General features: G+C 41.1%; 1 protein-coding gene and 1 long non-coding RNA gene across 5 annotated transcripts; both read right to left on the bottom strand.

The window, feature by feature from the left end:
• Positions 1-223: 223 nt before the first annotated feature.
• On the bottom strand, positions 224-18,479 carry LOC106577306 (60S ribosomal protein L18). 3 transcript variants are annotated; one of them, XM_045699486.1, is made up of 7 exons: positions 18,384-18,479; positions 7,588-7,674; positions 7,252-7,359; positions 4,334-4,432; positions 3,896-4,019; positions 3,525-3,594; positions 224-356 (listed from the first exon to the last, which is right to left on the bottom strand). In XM_045699486.1, exons 1-7 carry the CDS (start codon positions 18,462-18,464, stop codon positions 281-283), a joined length of 645 nt encoding a protein of 214 aa, XP_045555442.1. In that variant the 5' UTR covers positions 18,465-18,479; the 3' UTR covers positions 224-280. The 3 variants fall into 3 exon arrangements, with proteins under 3 accessions (XP_045555442.1, XP_045555432.1, XP_014010730.2); XM_045699476.1 differs by lacking the exon at positions 18,384-18,479 and adding an exon at positions 16,198-16,200; XM_014155255.2 differs by lacking the exon at positions 18,384-18,479 and adding an exon at positions 8,410-8,541.
• Positions 11,221-13,296, bottom strand: LOC123728201 (uncharacterized). 2 transcript variants are annotated; one of them, XR_006760075.1, is made up of 5 exons: positions 13,010-13,296; positions 12,343-12,416; positions 11,835-12,035; positions 11,389-11,459; positions 11,221-11,279 (listed from the first exon to the last, which is right to left on the bottom strand). It is a non-coding gene; the product is annotated as an uncharacterized lncRNA (long non-coding RNA). The 2 variants fall into 2 exon arrangements; XR_006760073.1 differs by lacking the exon at positions 13,010-13,296 and having other exon boundaries at positions 12,343-12,764.
• Positions 18,480-20,281: the final 1,802 nt, after the last annotated feature.

The raw sequence follows: 20,281 nt of genomic DNA, 5'->3' as shown, positions 1-20,281 counted from the left end.
TTCCAATGCACTCATCACCTGTCTAAATAAAAATATTACACAAGGCATTGAAAAACAATTGTATTAATAGTACTCAATGTTATAAAACTGGGCCTAGGAGTGAATAGTAAAAGTAGCTTGATTTAAATTGTCCATCAGGTTTGCACAAGAAAATGTCTAGAGTGCAGTACTATGCAAGCACAACAAAGCTCTGAAAAAAAAAACAAATAGACAGAGACATTGATTCATTTTGTATCGCTATCTTTATTTGTATCAGATTCCAGGGAAAACAAAAAAGACTTTAGGCCTTGTATCCACGGCTGGATCTGCGCCCACGAGCACGCTCAAACTTCCTGCCCTTGGAGCGAATGTAGGGCCTGAGGGAGAGAAGAGATTGCCATTAATTCAGTGTTTATAAGTGTTTCAAACAACTTCCTAGATTCTGCAGATAATGCAAATCAAATGTTGATTATGTGCATTGTCCATCAACTCAATGTAAACCAAAGCAATAGTCTGGGGACAAAACTAGCAAAATACAGCTAGGCCTAATGTATTTAAATTATGCATTTTTCCTTCTCCGTTCCTTGAAGTAATCACTGATATGATAACTGGGTTGGAGAAAGTGAATCTAGTGGAACTCAGGCGTATAGATTTTTAATATTTTGTAAATAAACATTGAGTTCAACAAATTTCTCTACACCAATAAATGTTTTATTTGGATCAGAATGATCAGGATTCTGGAATCCTCCGTTTTGCAATTGAAGATCAATCTGGACGTTTTTGAAAAAATAAATAGAAAATAAAATCAGATTGATCATTCTGATCAAGATCACTGAATCCAGATGTTCAGTGCTTTGAACAGGCCTACCTACACCTCGCCATCAACTGGACAGGTTATGGCACTACCACTAAACTGTCATAGGGAACCCGAGAGGAGTAAACTAATGTATATAGTGCCATTTGTATTTATATCGTAAGATTTTCACTGTACCCTGCAATTACACCTGCAACCCCTGTAGGTGACGATTAAACACGGAATCAAAAAGGTACATGCATTTACTTGCAGGGACGCAAACTGGTGAGGGCCCAAAAACGTGACAACATTTTTGTTACTCGCGATTTTCAGCGAAGTGAAGTCGCACACGTGACTGTGCTCCCTTTTCCTTTATGGCAGTGTCTCTCAGTCTACGTGACCGCAAAGCCTAGTCAGACTGGCCTGTGCTCTTGCGAAATGTAAAGATGAATTAATCCAACGTAATAGAAGGACCATCACTGTCTGCACACCGCATCTCACCATCACGGCTAACATGTACACCCCCCCAATTTAGTTCAGATCTACATGAGTCACGTGGAAGACCTATTTTTAACCTGTTAGGGCTAGGGGGCAGTATTGACACGGCTGGATAAAAAAACATACCCGATTTAATCTGGTTACCACTCCTACCCAGTAACTAGAATATGCATATACTTATTACATATGGATAGAAAACACCTTAAATTTTCTAAAACTGTTTGAATGGTGTCTGTGAGTATAACAGAACTCATTTGGCAGGCAAAACCCTGAGACATTTTCTGACAGGAAGTGGATACCTGATGTGTTGTATTACCTTTAAACCTATCCCATTGAAAAACACAGGGGCTGAGGAATATTTTGGCACTTCCTATTGCTTCCACTAGATGTCACCAGCCTTTACAAAGTGTTTTGAGTCTTCTGGAGGGAGATCTGACCGAACAAGAGCCATGGAACGATGATGTCCCATTAGACACCTGGCGCGAGTTCATGTTGGGTACCCTCGTTCCAATACGTTATAAAAGAGTATGCATTCGTCCACCTTGAATATTATTAATGTTCTGGTTAAAAAAGGCCCTAATGATTTATGCTATACAACGTTTGACATGTTTGAACGAACGTAAATATATTTTTTCCCCTCGTTCATGACGAGAAGTCCGGCTGGCTTAGATCATGTGCTAACAAGACGGAGATTTTTGGACATAAATGATGAGCTTTTTTGAACAAAACTACATTCGTTATGGACCTGTGATACCTGGAAGTGACATCTGATGAAGAGAATCAAAGGTAATGGATTATTTACATAGTATTTTCGATTTTAGATCTCCCCAACATGACGTCTAGTCTGTATCGCAACGAGTATTTTTCTGGGCGCAGTGCTCAGATTATTGCAAAGTGTGATTTCCCAGTAAGGTTATTTTTAAATCTGGCAAGTTGATTGCGTTCAAGAGATGTAAATCTATAATTCTTTATATGACAATATAATATTTTACCAATGTTTTCTAATTTTAATTAGTGACGCTGACTTGACTGCCGGTTATTGGAGGGAAACGATTTCCTCAACATCAATGCCATAGTAAAACGCTGTTTTTGGATATAAATATGAACTTGATAGAACTAAAAATGCATGCATTGTCTAACATAATGTCCTAGGAGTGTCATCTGATGGAGATTGTAAAAGGTTAGTGCATCATTTTAGCTGGTTTTATGGTTTTGGTGACCCTGTCTTTGAATTGACAAAACATTACACACAACTCTTGTAAATGTACTGTCCTAACATACTCTAAATTTATGCTTTCGCCGTAAAACCTTTTTGAAATCGTAAAACGTGGTTAGATTAAGGAGATGTTTATCTTTCAAAGGGTGTAAAATAGTTGTATGTTTGAAAAATTTGAATTTTGACATTTATTTGGATTCAAATTTGCCGCTCTTGAAATGCACCTGCTGTTGATGGAGTGCACCACGGGTGGCACGCTAGCGTCCCACCTAGCCCATAGAGGTTAAATCATCCCTGTATGACACGTCTCAATACAAACAAAATTGCCACATTCAGTACCGATACTGCAGTCAAATTAATTTTCAGATGTAAGAGTAGTTTAAACCTCCTCACCTTAGTTATATTGACATATCTTGGATGTAGTGCCTTTCACCTTTATAAACCCACCCTGAATGCACCCTTCCAGTGGGATCAGGATTATCGCTATCTAAAACAACCCTAATCACTACCTTTTGAGTTTTGAAAAGCGTAAAAACAAATTATCCTGATGATTAAACGTCAGATTGGATTACAAAATCCAAATCCCTATACAGAGGACCCAAATCTCATTTACCAGTTTTGAAATTCTAAATTCTAACAATTACTTCAATCCGATTGCAGTTTTTTTAACACTGGGCTCAGGGGCTAATACAGTGCAGTGCAACATATAGATTAGAACACTGCAGACAAATTGAATTTTTTTTGGTTGTTGACAATTCTACATGACAAGAGAAACATGTTTGTCCTTCTCTACACAATGCACATCTAGTATCCTCATTCTAAAGTAGGGCTCTCCACACCAAGCCCCTGTACTAACAAAACATCTTATCGAAGTTCTCAATATTCAGAAAGTGTCCTCCGTTTAAAAACATTGGTGATTTTCAGTGAAAACCAAACTGGAACGAACTTGTCAAACAATTTGGAAAACATTCTCAGTTGATAGATATTGAATGAAACCCTAGGAGAGCAGCAATCTTAAGAAAGGGGTACAATACTCACTTGGTGTGGCTGTGGGGGGTTCCACAGGCTTTTCCAAAATGCCTGTATACCTCTCTGCCCTTACGGGGTCCTGAAAGAAGGAAAACGTTTCAGACCAGAGTAACAGGGCTGTCACCACTTAGCCACAAAGCCAAAACTGCCTATGATGTAAAAATAAATGAACACAAAATTAGCTTTTTGACCTTAATTTAGGCAGATTTAGGTTAGCAGTGTGGTTAAGGTTAGATTTAAGAGAAATTGTAGAAATAGGCAGGGTTTAGCCATAATCTGACTGGCGGTGATAACAGTAACAGGACTGTAGAGCAAAGGTACAACAGAATATTCCCAGCATAACTAAACTTGAACATCGTTCAAACTAGCAGTGTTCTTACCTGACAGCAGCACGGTGCCCTGTCCTTTGGGGGCAGCCAGAGCCAGCTGGTCAAAGGTCATGACCTGACCTCCGGCCTTCAGGATCCTGCGGCGAGCGCCGTCAGTCACCTTCAGAGCGCACACCTGAGGGAAGGAAGAACAGAGCACGTTTAGCAACTCATGTTAACACCTAAATCATTTTCAGTGAAGTAGTCTAACCCTAGTCTGGAAGAGCTACCTAGTTACAGGGTGGGAAGGCTTTTGTTGTAGCCCAACACCAGATTAAAATAGTCAGGGGTTTACGGAACGGAGAGGGATCTACCTGAATTTGTCCAATAGAAACACTAGTTTTGCTCTTAAACAGTTTCCGCAATAAATACACCCCAGGTTAAACCAGGTGTGTTAGTGCTGGAGCAAAAGCCTGACCCAAACATCCAGTAAGTTAAAACAACCTTTACCTTGAGCTTGGGGATATCCTGAATTCTGACATCATCAGTGACGGTTCCCACGACAACTGCGGTTCTGTTCTCACGTCCAGGCAGTTTCATCTTACGGATCTGAAGAGGACGGCAAATAGTTCAGAAGAGGGACAACCGCCACACAGTAAAGATAAATACTAAGATGCTTTCACTTTGCTGTGTATTCATATCAATAAACCTGGAAGGACATTGTCCCCGTTTCCCAATAGCAATGGAACTTAGGCTAACGAGGGTTAATTGATGCATAGTTCCTACAAACTGGCGAATATGTAACACGAGTATCCCAAAAACACCACGCTGCGATAACGTTCACAAGTGCACGGTTGGAGCTGCCTCGATACTGATCGGAACAAAAGAAAGGCAGCGCAGCTCTCAGATTAACTTTCTTCATTCAAATCATACTGACGACAGATCAGATCCTAGAGGGATATTACCACTGTTGACGACAAATATTTAGGCAGTTTGGTCTAATCCAATAATAATGCACCAAATAAGATGTCATCATTGCACACGTTACACATGAAATATTGAGGCAAAAGCCTACAATTATAAAAATATAACTAATTGAACATCAAATCAATTTAGATGACTGAAATAGGTATATGTTTCATATGTAGCCTGTGTTTTATCCTATCCTGTGTGACCTGGCTGGACTCAAGCCTGGGGGGTACAGTTCAAACACATACAGATTATTAATATATTAGTGAAGGCTCTTTGATTTACATATATTCTTAATGTCCCAGAGACCCGCTAGAGTCTAGACTGTTGTCATAGTCCCGGAGGGCCGATGACACTCTTTCCATAGTCAACAAATCCATGACTTCCATGCTGAAGCACTGTGGTTTACACTCTCTCCAATTCAGAGGTATTGTTGGTTTTACTGATAGGAAGGCCAGTACAGTGATACGTTGCGTGGTTCTAGGTTGGATATTGTCCACTCTACTTCCTAGCAGGCACACTACAGGGCAGGCACACTACAGGGCAGGCACACTACAGGACAGACAACATATCTACCTCAGTCCAAAATCTTTTGACATCTGGACAGTTCCATAAAATATGCATTTGTGTACTAATCTCACCGCAGCCATGCCAACACAATTCTGAAAGGCTATGAGGTGTGAGGTGTAATATATAAGGCCATTTGAATAACTTTATACCTTACAGTTAGTTGGATATCAATGTTTTTCCATATTGCATCCCACTGTACTGCGGTGAGAGATACATTGGGAACAGGACTTGGCTGTAACGGAGTTGGGATGTTGCTGTTTGGGGAGGAGAGACCAACCAGCTTGTATAAGGTGGAAACAGTTCCTTTCCCATTAGCAGCACCCCTTAGTTTGTTGTCTATCACTTTTAGATCCCACATCAACACCATGAGGAAATAGATTATTGATTTAAGTTGCAAATAAGGTAGAAATGCCATATTATTTAAGCCAAACTCTGCTATCAACTCTTTAAAATGGTCGGATATCACCATCCCTTACAACCTGCCCCACCTGACTGATGTTTTGGCATAGCCAGGTAATATTTGCCAATGTCTTTCTCCCTGTAGTAAACAAGGGGTTGTTCCCTATTGGACATGAGGGATGCTTCATAGATAACCTTTTATGAAGTATCTTCGCCTCATCACATGAAAACTCAAGTGGGTTATCTTACAGTAGCACTTGGGGAAATACCATAATGATGATATAGAGATCAAATTACTATGTAACAAGACAAGTAATACATATAAACAGGAACAGCTAATCCACACTTGCTTCTTGACACGGACAGTTTATGGTTAATTATTGGTTTCCTATCTTTCCACAATAAGCCAAAAAATAAACTACACATCTTTAAACCAGTACTGAGGGAATTGTAGGGGTACAGCGGACATAAGGAACGGTAGCCTGGGGACTATGTTCTTATCACCTCTGCTTGTCCCCATAGTGCTAAAAGTTAGAACTGTCCATCTCTTAACGTCATCCCTAATGAGCTGTAGGACCCACGGTATCGTACAGCTGGGATTTGACAGTGTTAGTATGACATCATCAGCGTATAAGTTGGTTTTGAAGTCATGACCACTCAGTGATAACACTTATATCCCCCGTAGCCTGTTTTAATGCGGTCATCTCAGTTTCCATTGCAAGATTTAAAAAAAACATTTTTTGTAACAATAAAGACATGTGCAACTTCGTATTTGTAGTCAACTTTGTTCTGAAGTTATCTGGTCAGAAACATCTTGATTCCATGTTTAGCGAAGATCTTGTGTATAAAGTAACGCAGATGGGCAAAAAAAAAGCATCCAACGACAGACACTCGGTAAATAATGAGCGGTTTCAAGTCCAATTTTATTAACGATGGTTTTGGGAAACCGCTGAGAATGTACAACGCTCCAAAGATTAACTTAGTCTTAAGATGCATTTGGGAAACTGGGCCATTACATTTAAGTAATTTAGCAGACACAGGAGCAATAAGGGCATGACAGACTTCTCACCTAGTGGGGTTTGGAACCAGCAACCTTTCGGTTACTGGCCCAATGCTCTTAAAATCGCTAGGCTACCTGCCACCCCAAATGGGACATGTTCAAGAAGCCACATGAGAGGTGGAAAGATCTCCAGCTCACTCAAAGGTACCAAATCATCAGAAGGGAAATTACCCACAACATAGGAGTCAAAGGTAAAAAGAGAATCATAACTAGAATGTTTGAGCAAGGAAGTGTCAAAAGCACCAATAAAGCATTGTAGCGCAACAGGCATAAGCAGGAGTACCAGCTGAAGTTGTCCTCCCACTTGTACTGTTGCACTCTTAAGTCCTTGAATCTGTGAGCTTGACTGCCATTCAATTGAGTTGATTGTAGCAATTTGATTCTGTAGCAGGTTAAAAACACAGCAAAGGGAGGGATAGGTGTAACTCACCATGCGGGACACTGACATCGGAGGCCTGTGGGTCCTGCTCATGAAGAGCCTCCTGAGGACCACCTTGTTGAAGGGAGCAGTGGAGCGACGGGCCAGGAATCTGTACAGCTGTGGGGAAGAGAACATAAACATTTATTAAGTAGAAAGTATTGACTACTCAATGTAAATGTTCACAAGGGTTACTCTGAGCTCTGTGCTGCATAGATTTTTACAACTAACCATAAAAGGCTGACATTAAGATGGGAAAGTCAACAACTTAGTTGTCAGACTACTTGTTTACATGACAATGCCTTAATGTGAACTTGAATCACAATGTATAAAGGTTGTGACACTTACCTTGACCAGGAGCCTCAAGTAAATATCCTGACTCTTGGGCTCCTTTCGGTGCACCTTACGGTCCTTGTTGTGTCGGATGTCGACTCCCTGTGAATAGAGATGGTTCAGGTAAATACATCCGAACTTGCCATTCACGCACTGATCAATTGAAAGCCAAATCATTAGTTACACATTGTTAATGACACTTCTGATCACTGTGCCAGGAAATGTACCTTTGCATGCTTCTGAACCCTATGCTTTATGGCTAGGCCTCAAACGATAGACCACGTCTACTAACGTTACAGTGTAACTCATACCTAAACAGCACCCAAATCATTCATACCCAACTTGAATTTGGCAGTATACCGTCAAGCATAACGTTGCAGTCTCATACACAGCTGCTAACTAGCGAGCCAGCGAAGTAGCATAGCTCACCAACACTGGTCAAACAGCACGTTTTTAATTAGGGCCATCTACCTAGTCAGGTAGCCGATACATTCTAACTTGGAAAAACCTCAAAACAAAGATATAAAAGTTACCGACATTTCTCGAACAGCAGTACCATTATTTCATTATCTTGTGTCTAAATTACACGCTGTCTTTCAGTAATTAGTGAGAATACCAGGTAGTAAGCTAGCTACTGTGACGCTAACCACCGGTAGTGAAGGACTGAACCGTATCGTTAAAACACCAAATAGTATGTCAATACCATCCGGAATTCAAACCAAAGACATCAAGGCAATTAGTTACATGGAAATGGTTGAGTTGTGCTACTGTAAAAGTGAGGATGGACTTAGATTATCAAGTCGGAGCATTAACGATGTTTTCAGAATCTGTACCTACCATCTTGGACTTGGAGTGGAAAGGAAAAAGGAAGGGTCTCTGTCTCGCGATAACCACTTCTCCACGATTACGGAGGTCACACGCGTTTTCGTTGGCTGTTTTGCTATTACTTCCTGTGTGATCATCACGTCGTCAAAAAAAATCATTATATTTCTATTTTATATTATTCTATTCGTTAATTAATTTAATCCATTCATTTGTGTATAGGCTAGTGTGACTATCTAAACAATAAAACCACTATGTGTTAAACAAATTACATTTCAAAATACAGTAGTCTATTATATTTTACCATGTGATTTACATACAATTAATAGCCAATTTTAACAAAACAGAAAATTGAACTCGCTTCTCTTCTTGTAATTTGTCAGGCTCATTATTTTTTAACTTTATAAAATATTTAAATATGTATGTTTTTGTGTCAGAATTCATAGCTCCAGCTTTGAGAAAAAAAATGCATTTCTCATATATACAGTACCAGTCAAAAGTTTGGACACACCTCCTCATTCAAGGGTTTTTCTTTATTTTTACTATTTCTACATTGTAGAATAATAGTGAAGACCTCAGAACTATGAAAAAACATATGGAATCATGTAGTAGCCAAAAAAAGTGTTGAACAAATCAAAATATATTATATATTTGAGATTCTTCAAAGTAGCCACCCTTTGCCTTGATGACAACTTTGCACACTCTTGGCATTCTCTCAACCAGCTTCATGAGGTAGTCACCTGGAATGCATTTAAATGAACAGCTGTGACTTGTTTTTATTTTTAGTTATTTATTTATTTAACCTTTATTTAACTATGTTAAAAGTTCATTTCTGGAATTTCTGTCCTTAATGCGATTGAGCCAATCAGTTGTGTTTTGACAAGGTAGGGGTGGTATACAGAAGATAGCCCTATTTGGTAAAAGACCAAGTCCATATTATGGCAAGAACAGCTCAAATAGGCAAAGAGAAATGACAGTCAATCATTACTTTAAGACATGAAGGTCAGTCAATGCGGAAGATTTCAAGAACTTTGAAAATTTCTTCAAGTGCAGTCGCAAAAACCATAAACTATGATGAAACTGGTTCTCATGAGGACCACCACAGGAAAGGAAGACCCAGAGTTACCTCTGCTGCAGACGATAAGTTCATTAGAGTTATTTGCACTTCAGATTGCAGCCCAAATAAATCCTTCACAGAGTTCAAGTAGCAGACACATCTCAACATCAACTGTTCAGAGGACAAGAAACATGAGCACAAGCAAGTCTCGTGGAAATTTGTCCTTTGGTCTGATTTTTGGTTCCAACCGCCGTGTCTTTGTGAGATGCAGAGTAGGTGAACGGATGACTTCCGCATGTGTGGTTCCCATCGTGAAGCATGGAGGAGGAGGTGGGAGGGTGTAGGGGTGCTTTGCTGGTGACACTTTCAGGGATTTATTTAGAATTCAAGGCACACTTAACCAGCATGCCTACCACAGCATTCTGCAGCGATACGCTATCCCATCTTGTTTGCCCTTAGTGGGACTATCATTTGTTTTTCAACAGGACAATGACCCAAAACACACCTCCAGGTATGTAAGGGAGAGAGTGATGGAGTGCTGCATCAGATGACCTGGCTTCCACAATCACCCAACCTCAACCCAAATGAGATGGTTTGGGATGAGTTGGACCACAGAGTGAAGGAAAAGCAGCAAACAAGTGCTCAGAAAATATGGGAACTCCTTCAAACTGGTTGACTGTTGGAAAAGCATTCCAGGTGAAGCTGGTTGAGAAAATGCCAAGAGTGTGCAAAGCTGTCTTCAAGGCAAAGGGTAGCTAATTTGAAGAATCTAAAATCTATTTTGATTTGTTCAACACTTTTTTGGTTACTACATGATTCCGTATGTGTTATTTCATAGTTTTGAGGTCTTCACTATTTTTCTACAATGTAGAAAATAGTAAAAATAAAGAAAAACCCTTGAATGAGTAGGTGTGTCCAAACTTTTGACTGGTACTGATATATATATACTGCTCAAAAAATAAAGGGAACACTTAAACAACACAATGTAACTCCAAGTCAATCACACTTCTGTGAAATCAAACTGTCCACTTAAGAAGCAACAGTGATTGACAAAAAATTTCACATGCTGTTGTGCAAATGGAATAGACAACAGGTGGAAATTATAGGCAATAAGCAAGACACCCCCAATAAAGGAGTGGTTTTGCAAGTGGAGACCACAGACCACTTCTCAGTTCCTATGCTTCCTGGCTGATGTTTTGGTCACTTTTGAATGCTGGCGGTGCTTTCACTCTAGTGGTAGCATGAGACGGAGTCTACAACCCACACAAGTGGCTCAGGTAGTGCAGCTCATCCAGGATGGCACATCAATGCGAGCTGTGGCTAGAAGGTTTGCTGTGTCTGTCAGCGTAGTGTCCAGAGCATGGAGGCGCTACCAGGAGACAGGCCAGTACATCAGGAGATGTGGAAGAGGCCGTAGGAGGGCAACAACCCAGCAGCAGGACCGCTACCTCCGCCTTTGTGCAAGGAGGAGCAGGAGAAGCACTGCCAGAGCCCTGCAGCACATAAAAGCTATTCAATTAAATAATTGTCACAATTTTCTCATCACACAACCCATCCAATAACATCCATATCAGTGAGAGGGGGGTTTGGTTTGTGTATCATCTTTCTGCTGTCTGAAATGGCACAGGAAGACTGTCCACACCAGCGTGATGCCACCCACAAACACTGTACGAGCAACTGGGGGAACCAGGGAGAAATTCAATGCGAGTGAGTGAGTGAGTGAGTGAGAGAGAGAGAGAGAAATCAGTGTGTGTGTGTGTGTGTGTGTGTGCATATAATGTGTTGTTATTGTTTCTACCTGCATTGTTGACCAGTAGACCACTCCAGTCTGTCATACACAACAAAAGAGAGGGAGACAGAGAGACCATTAATGTGGTTGTGGTGACCTAGACTTTCCTCTCTTCCTTCAGCAACTAATTCATGCTCTGCATCCTTACCTTGTATGAAGTCCAGAATTTCTCCCTCCAGTTTTCCAATGGGTCCTCTTTGTTTTCTAATACACTAAGACCTTAAAAAGAGTAACTAACATTATAGAACAATATTTAAGTCTTACACATTGAAAGGTATATCACACCAACAGATACACACACACACATACGTGTAGCACTTGGGATGTGTGAAACTTACTCCTCAGCCACACACACACACACACACACACACACACACACACACACACACACACACACACACACACACACACACACACACAGCAACCAGTTGATCCAGCACTACCTTCCCTGACACCCTTTTGGCCCCTCCCCCTGGCAACATCCTCTCCAGCCCCTTCAGCCAATGGTAGTTGAAATTGGCATGGAAACAGAACCCAACAAAGGCCACTTGAGCGGTCTGGGACCAGTCAATATCAGTGTGACACTTTTAGTACCAGTGGAAATATTGGTTCCCTCCATGTTAAGCTTGGCCCCCTCTGAGTCATGGATGGTGAGTGTTCCCTTGTCTGTGTTTAATCCACCACTCTGTTTCCCTCCAAGCATGCTTTGCTGTATGAGGTCTGCGGATGCGAACAGGGTTGTGTATCCGACCACGTTGCTGATGTAGGGGTGGGCCCAGGCTCGACTCATGGTTACTGGTGAATTCAGGGGAGAAACAAAGTGTTAACATTATGGAATAAGAAAGAATAAGAAAGAAAACATTCCTAATGAATTATATTCCACTTACTTATAGGCTATTAGCGTCACAAGCTAGATTCACTGATCATTTTTTTGGGGATAAAAGTGGACATTTGATTTCGTGACACCATATTTTCTAAGGTCCCACCCAATCCTCAAAGCCAGTGGGCTATGATAGATAAATTAAACAAAATAACCTTGTTGTTTTGCCTTGTCAAATTGAGCTCTGACTCCTTGCTTTAGGCAAAGAGGGAGACAACTTACCTTACAACTTAGCTGTCTCGTCCACCGCTTGGAACACAGCAGTGGCAGAGGCACAAGATTCACACTGCTTGCTTCTGGAGGACAAGGAAGGGTGGGGTCAATGGAATTCTCAGCCAATAAGAGGAAGGTTCTCAGAGGTCAGAGAGGTCTGCTTGGCTGGTCAAAGTTCTGTCAGAGGGAGTGTGATAAGGCTTTACCTAGTAGCCTTCTTTTGCAATGAAAGCATGTGAGAAAAGCACAGATGGGGAAGGCAGGAGGGAGAGTGAATGGATACATGGAGGAAAAGAGCTAGAGGGATACAGAGTGTAGTGTTTAGAACATGAATTAGACAGATCTGATGAATAGCAGGAGTTATCATACTGGTACAATACCACCAATCAACCTAAATACAGTATTACTACAGTGCTACTACCACTATGGTTCTAAAGTAGCCTACTGTACTAGCCTATTAAATGCAGGCCCACTACATTTGACTGATGCTCTCAGATTGCGTGTGTTTATAACTGACTTTGGTGGGAGAATGGTATTACGTTTCTCAACACATTCCCATTCATTGCCACAGCCATGTGTATGTGGCAACTTGCTGCAAAACTGCCAATAGTGACAACAAAGATCCACACTCCTACTCTTTACTGCTGGGAAAAGGGTTATGGGTGATGCCACTTACCAAAGTAATGGTCCACAGTATAAGTCAGCAAATCTATACCAACAACATGCTGTTTCTCAAAGGCAGAGTAGACCCTGGTCTCAAGCATGTGGCTGCACTAAAAAGAGATGCCACTCCTGAAACCACACTTCCCTCCTTTGGTTACCAGTGGTAAGTTTGATTTACAATGATAAACACAGTGTATATATTTAAAGGAATAGTTCATCCCAAACTCCCAATTACATGGAATAAGATGGTGGCAATCATTTCCGCTCCCACTTTGGGATGGAGGCCTATAGATTTTCCTATTTGAAATAACACACACACACACACTACCCATTATTCAGTTGAGGATAGTCTATTCATTCGCTGTGCTGCCATAGATATGTAAAATAGAGTGCTAGGACAGACCTCTGCAGAACCTAAAGGGCAGTGTGCCATTAGCAACCACCTCAGCTCTGAGCTCAGAAAATGTGATAATGAACGGCTTGTTAAGTACCTCAAATGGTGCGTTTGTGTCTTTCAGTAGTTAACAAGCTGCCTTTAGTGTTCCTCACAATGGAGATGTGCGCCTACGCTTCTACAAGCAGTTGACTTCTCAGATAATTGCCCTCTTTCTTATCTCTGTCTCTCATCCCTCACTTCCCCAACCACTCTTAATTTGTCGGGCTGCTCTGTCTCAGAGCAGGGGATTGATGTGTGACATTCAGCATTGACTCATTGAGACACACACACACACACACACACACACACACACACACACACACACACACACACACACACACACACACACACACACACACACACACAATCAACCATGAAACCCCACCTCTTTCTCCATCTGTACCTCAACCTGTCTTTCTGACACATCACTGGAGTCAGTCTGCAGAGCTAGAGATAGCCACAGCAGTGCCAAGGTGAGTTTTCTTTGTATTGTTCTATATTGTCGAATAATATTTAATAAGTGATTTTGATGGTCCAGCTTGTTGGAGCATGATGCTGGCATCCCTAATGTTATGGGTTTGATTCTTGCATGGACCGTTATTCTGTCTGCTAAATGACCATTATTTAATCATTCCAATTCCACCTTGGACAGTATCTTCCCTGAAAATAGTCGGCTGGACCAATTATTAGAGGGTTTGGTTATTGTTTTAAACCAGTGTAATATCTGAACGATTATGGGATGCCCTAATATGTTACAGGAGTGCCCAGACCACTTGTGTGGGTTTTGTTTCTGTAGGTCCTGTTGGTTCAGTTTAAGACTTAGTGAAGTTGTACTTTCACAATTGTGGCAACAGATTTCATGTCTCATGCAGGTTGACATTTTTTGTTGTTGTTGCATTCTGGTTGTCACGCCCTGACCGTAGAGAGCCTTTTTATTTCTCTATTTGGTTAGGTCAGGGTGTGATTTTGGTGGGCATTCTAGATTATTGTATTTCTATGTTGGCCTGATATGGTTCCCAATCAGAGGCAGCTGTCTTTCGTTGTCTCTGATTGGGGATCATATTTAGGCAGCCTTTTCCCACTGGGTTTTTGTGGGATCTTGTTAGGTATCTGTGTAGCCTGCAGAACTTTACGTTCGTTTTTTTGTGTTTTGACGGTGTTCATTTTTAATAAAGGAAAAATGTTCGCCTACCACGCTGCACCTTGGTCTCATCCTTCAGACGAACGTAACACTGGTGTTCCACTGAAAATGTGAAACTGAATAATTCTAACTTAGACATTGTGGATAGGCCTTCAAGATTACACTATGAGTTTACCACATTTCAATGGTTCTGTTACATGTCATATCTGCTGTCACTTCTAGTGGTATATGCTCCTATATGGTTGGAAGCTCACAAGAAATGTCATTGGACTTCAGAAACTCATATTTTACCTTATCCCCTTCTCCTAATGTTGATACTTCTGTTACCCCTCCCACCTCATACTTCTCTCTCACCACATCCCCGATTAATATCCCAGACCTGTTACTCCTCTCTCTTCCCTTCTCCTCCTTCCAGCCATGCGTCCATCCAACTCTGTGACCTTTGAACCCAGGGTGGAGCGAGGTGTTCCCTGGGGTCGCGACCTCTTTACCTTTGTGACATCAGCAGCAGGCCACATGATGCGGACACTCCAGAGACCAAGGAAGAACAGGCCGTCCAAACGTCAAGTCAACCACCGGCGCTTCCTACACAACATGATCCAGAGGTGTGTGTGTACCGTATGTGTTTCTGGTGAGAGTGAGTGCCATTATAAGATACCTTAAACTGAAATGTTATACTGCCCCTTCTCTCAAACAGGAAGTTTGCAGAGATAGAGGCAGCCAATCACCAGCTTGTGTCTGTCCTCTTCTCAACGGAGGTAGCGAATAGCGACACACCTTCCCCATCACGACAGCCAATAACCACTGACCAATCTAACAGCACCTCTAAAGAAGGTATTATCTCTTTAATTATCCAGGTAACTTGATGCATAAATTAAGCAAACTGGGCTCCTATGATGTTTATACTTATCTTCACCTTTTGTCCTTTCTCCTCCCTCTGAATGAACCACCATGTTGACTCAGACTCCCCTCCAGCTCCTGTAAGTGCAGAAGCAGACCTTTCCCTTTGTTCACATGGAACTGAAGCCCTTGCAACAGAACAGAAAGACCCTGGAGACCAATGGAGGAGACTCAACCCCAAACATCTCCAAATGGACCAGTCCAACAGCAACACTCCAAGTAAAGGAACATACCATACGACTCATAAACAGTGGGGCAGAACAGAAAATCAAACTGACTATAGATCATCCATAACATCAGAGAAAACCATTGTCTTAGAACAAGAGGAGGAACACTTTCACACAGAACCCTTCAGTTGTGATGTCACTTCAGAGGAGAGCCTTTATAGCTGGATAGACAGCATTAGAGAGAAATATGAAACACAACTCAGACGCGACTCAAATTCAAATATCATGGCCCCAACTCAAAACCAGAGGGCTCTACCTCTAAACTTGGATACCTCAACTTTCAACCCAACACCCCTCTCGCCCGGACTCTCCCCTCTGTCCCTAGATTCCTGTGACTTTGGGGTCACAACGGTCGCAGACAACTCCGCTTGCTCCCAGTCCCAAAACAATATGGCAGACAGTGACACAGTGGAGAGCCAGAGAATGGACATGTTGATGCTGTGGGACTCAGAGGTTGAACCACAGAATGATGGGGACCCTCCGGCCCATCTAGAGACCATCTGGGGGTATCCTGGTGAAGAGAGGAGCCTAGGTGATAAGGCGCACGTTGATGACATCACGTATCAGAACCAATCCGAAAGTTTCATAGAGAAGTTGATGCTCCACACCAGCAGCAGCAGGAGTGACGGTAGATCTGAGATGGAGCGGATTGACTGTGATGGAGGGCAGTATGAATACGGATCTGGATACGGATGTTCTATAGATCCAGTAACAGCCATAAGAGACTTCATTAGTGGCCAGGGCAGCTCACAGTGTATGTTGGAGAGTGCTGTGGGAAGACAAGGTACAGATAGGCAGTTCACCTGTTTAAATATTACCCCAAACCAACTGTCCACCTCTGTAGGCTACCATTGTGACTTCCCAGACCCTAACATCCTTCAGAGGTCTTGTCCCCAACAAGATGGTACCTTCTCATTGGTGAATGATGATATGAATCAGAGTTGTATTCCCTTTGAGGGAGTGGCCAGATCCTTCCCGGCCCCAGTTCACACCCCTCATCCCCATCAGGTTCTGACCCCGCCCCTGGAAGATGATTGGCTGTTCACTGATATCATGGGGGCCCATCAGTGTGAGTACTGCCCAAATTCGCTGCAGTGCCACTAAAAAGGGAGAATGATACTTCACCTTATAAATGATCTATTGTGGTTTGACTGTGTTACTGTATTCACTTCTTTATGTGTGTAATGTTAACTTATTGATAAATGGTGAAACGTAATTAAATAAGTCAGTGTTAGTCTCTCCTTACATTAAATTACAGTAAATGTGTACATGTAACTGAGTGTTCACCAAACCAATAAAAAAATTGAAACACACAAAATGTAAAAACCAACAACATATATTAAAGTTCACCCCAGTCAGATATGTTTTATAATTACAGCATCATAAACAAAAAATGGCTAATAAACAACACATTTCCAAGAAGCCATAAAAGAAAGAGAATCAACAAAATTATAACACCTTTGAAAAAGCACCGGTCTCTCTACAGAGGCACAGACACTTCAGTTCTCTGATCGCATTCCAGGGGTCAGCCTTTAACCTTTAACCTCAAACCAACCTTTCTACTACTTCCCCTGACGACCAAACCTAGATAGTTTAAAATGTAGTGATCTTCATTTTCACAACTTTAAAGTGACAGTTTGCATCCAAATAACATTTAAAACATCTGCTCAGATCTTTGACAAATCAGTTAGATTTCCATATAAAATCTGCATCATCTTCAGAGAGATGGGACTGACTGTGAACCACTGATACTGTCAGAGTCTGCCCTCTATTGGTGCATATGTAAAGTGCAGAATTTACAGTAACTTACAAAAAAAGTACATTTTGCCAAATAAATCACATGAAGAGGAAGAAAAAAAAGACCAAATACATGTCGTCATTTTTTCTGTAATCAAATACTAATAGAACTCATTCTTAATTCAAATATCCCATGTCCTCATTAGGTTGCTAGTTCTGAAGATCTGACTGTTTCTATAGTACTGTCATGAAAATGATCAAAATGGATCTTGGCTTTGCTCTCCACTGTGTCAAGCTTGACATGAGATAATGATGGTGAACTGTAGCTTTGCTCTGATAAATGCTCTTTAAACAACCTTTTTGTCGTTCAACCCTGCATGCTTTTCAACGGGAATGTCCTAGTCTTATGTGGAGGGAGATAAATACTCTTCCTTGTGCAAGAGCAGACAACCGTGAGACTATGCGGCCAATGCTATTATCAATGGAATGCACCACCATGCAAATACACAGTGTTTTACTAGACTGAGCAGCAAAACGTCTCTATGTCAAGGTGTCCTGTGTCTGTAACAACAGTATGTGGACAGGACATTTATTCCAGACTTCTGCTGTCCGGCAGAGTGGTTCTGGGGCTGAGAGGAGTTCAAATATAAACAATATACATTAACAAAAAGGCTTTGCACTTGTTAAACTTCATGAATCGTGAATGTTGTTGGAGATTAAAGGGGGCGGGGCATGTATACTCTAAAACCATATCTTCTAACTGGGTAGAAATCTCCCTGTCTGTCACTTAATGAAAAGACAGCATTTTGGAAGATTCGACCCCTTATGTCTTCCGCAAAAACACTATTATGATATCAGGGGAGGGAAGCCTAGAGCGTTGCTGTTCTAGAATGATCTATACAGAAATTCTGGGTAGAAATAGGGTTTTCTTGGTGCTTCATAGGACAGATCTGAAGACAATGAACTCAACGGAAGTTGCTGGAAACAGTCCTCCACTTTCATCTGTTATTCCAGAGGGTAGTTCCATGGATTACAGTGGAAATTCCTCCAACACCAGTCTCCGCCATACTAATCTACTTGAATCTATTCTATTCTACTACGTATACAATAAGTCCCTTTTCTCATCCATACGCCCACCATTTGGTTAAACACAAAAGCTTTGTTCCATAAATATATTACACAATGAATGAATAAAAAAAGAATAATATTACAATGTACAATATGTCTGTTTGCTAAAAACAAAAGATATGGATGCTTATGATATGTTGAGAATGACTAGCAGTCTCGAAACACCAACATTACGTCCTCAATTTTCACATTTGTCTGTTCTGTGTAAGAGATTCCAGTGTCCTGCTCCACAGGTGAGTTCTGATGTAGTGTTGGTTACTGTCTTAAATGTCTGTCATCTCTCTGTCCAATATATTTCCAGTGCATTCCCTACTAACCAAGACCTCCAAACGTCCCTAACATCCTGATACACTGTAAAATACAACCACCAATACCCCATCCAGGAATTATTCAACCACACAAGTCAACATAGATAAACAGATGTTGTTAACCACAATCTACCTAGTAATTGTGATTCTGTTCTTAACCTCTCTCTATTGCCATGGTTACAGTATGTGTGAGGCCCTGCCTTCCTTTCCATCAGTGCCAGTGATAGCATACCAGTATGTCATCTACCAATGATATGTCTGAACAGACTGGAAACAATACAAAAAACCAGCGGCAATAAATAATGGAGGATTTTGCTCATATTCAGACTGATATAAATTACATAGATTCAACTGCCTGTACTTTATAAGAAGCGATATGTTAAAGACTTAAAGAAACTATCTACCTATACCTACCTATGCAATCCATTGGCCTATCTACAGTAACTACCCATCTGTCTCAATCCAAAAAGGTCAATGAATGTCTAGATAACCCAGATCTGAGCACAGCACCGAAGACAGACTGCATGGAGTTTGTTTTGCAATAGTGTTTGATGCAACTGCAATAACATGTTTGGTTGTCATCGCTTCTCATGACAAAAGATGGCAACATTTCATCATCTTATGACAAGCATAAGATGGATCGATAAGGTCTACGATGATGCCGGTGATTATACCCTAGCCAGTTTCACCAGTATGTGTGATGACGGAGTGAAATATCATCAGTCTTTTTCTATTAAAACTTGACGCTGGCTTCATTCTTCGTTGTGCATACAACAGCAAGGTTGATTATCAGTTTTCATTTCTTCTCTCTCACTTAACCCTCTTCCCTGATTGATATTTTACCCATATATGACCTAATTCAAACTACAAACAAATTAGTAATATATCCTAAAGTACTTCACAGATATTGTGTTTGTTTTCTAAAATACGTTTTAAAATAATAATTTGCCTTAAATTGAAATTCAAGTGAGAGAGAGAAAGATGAACAACTCATGGGAGCTTCTCCCAGGCTTGTTAAAAGACAGAAGAGCATATCAGCTGTCTTTAACACTAGCAGTCAATGAGCGATTGCCTTTTCCAAGACACACACTGACAGAGGGACTACATACATAGAAACATGAATCAGTCCCCTGTGTGTGTGCGTGTGCATGTGTTTCTCTAGTCTTGCAAAATGTCTTCCCAAACATGCAGATTGTCATTAACCCTTTGAGGAGTGGAACATTATTCGGAGTGTTTTATTCCAGGATTCTACAGCATTCTAGACTAGAACGCTAAACACAGGGCGGAATATTGTCAGAGTTCCTCAAAGGGTTAAACATGGCTTTACATTGATAGTGGCCAGTAGCCATCTTATTTCTGCCATTTGAAGGGTAATACAGTATCATAATAATAGAACATGACTATGTTG

The sequence above is a fragment of the Salmo salar genome, chromosome ssa02 (assembly GCF_905237065.1).
Source record: "Salmo salar chromosome ssa02, Ssal_v3.1, whole genome shotgun sequence".
NCBI lineage: Eukaryota > Metazoa > Chordata > Actinopteri > Salmoniformes > Salmonidae > Salmo > Salmo salar.
The sequence above is the reverse complement of the archived record's forward strand: the minus strand, read 5'-3'. Positions and strand labels throughout refer to the sequence as shown.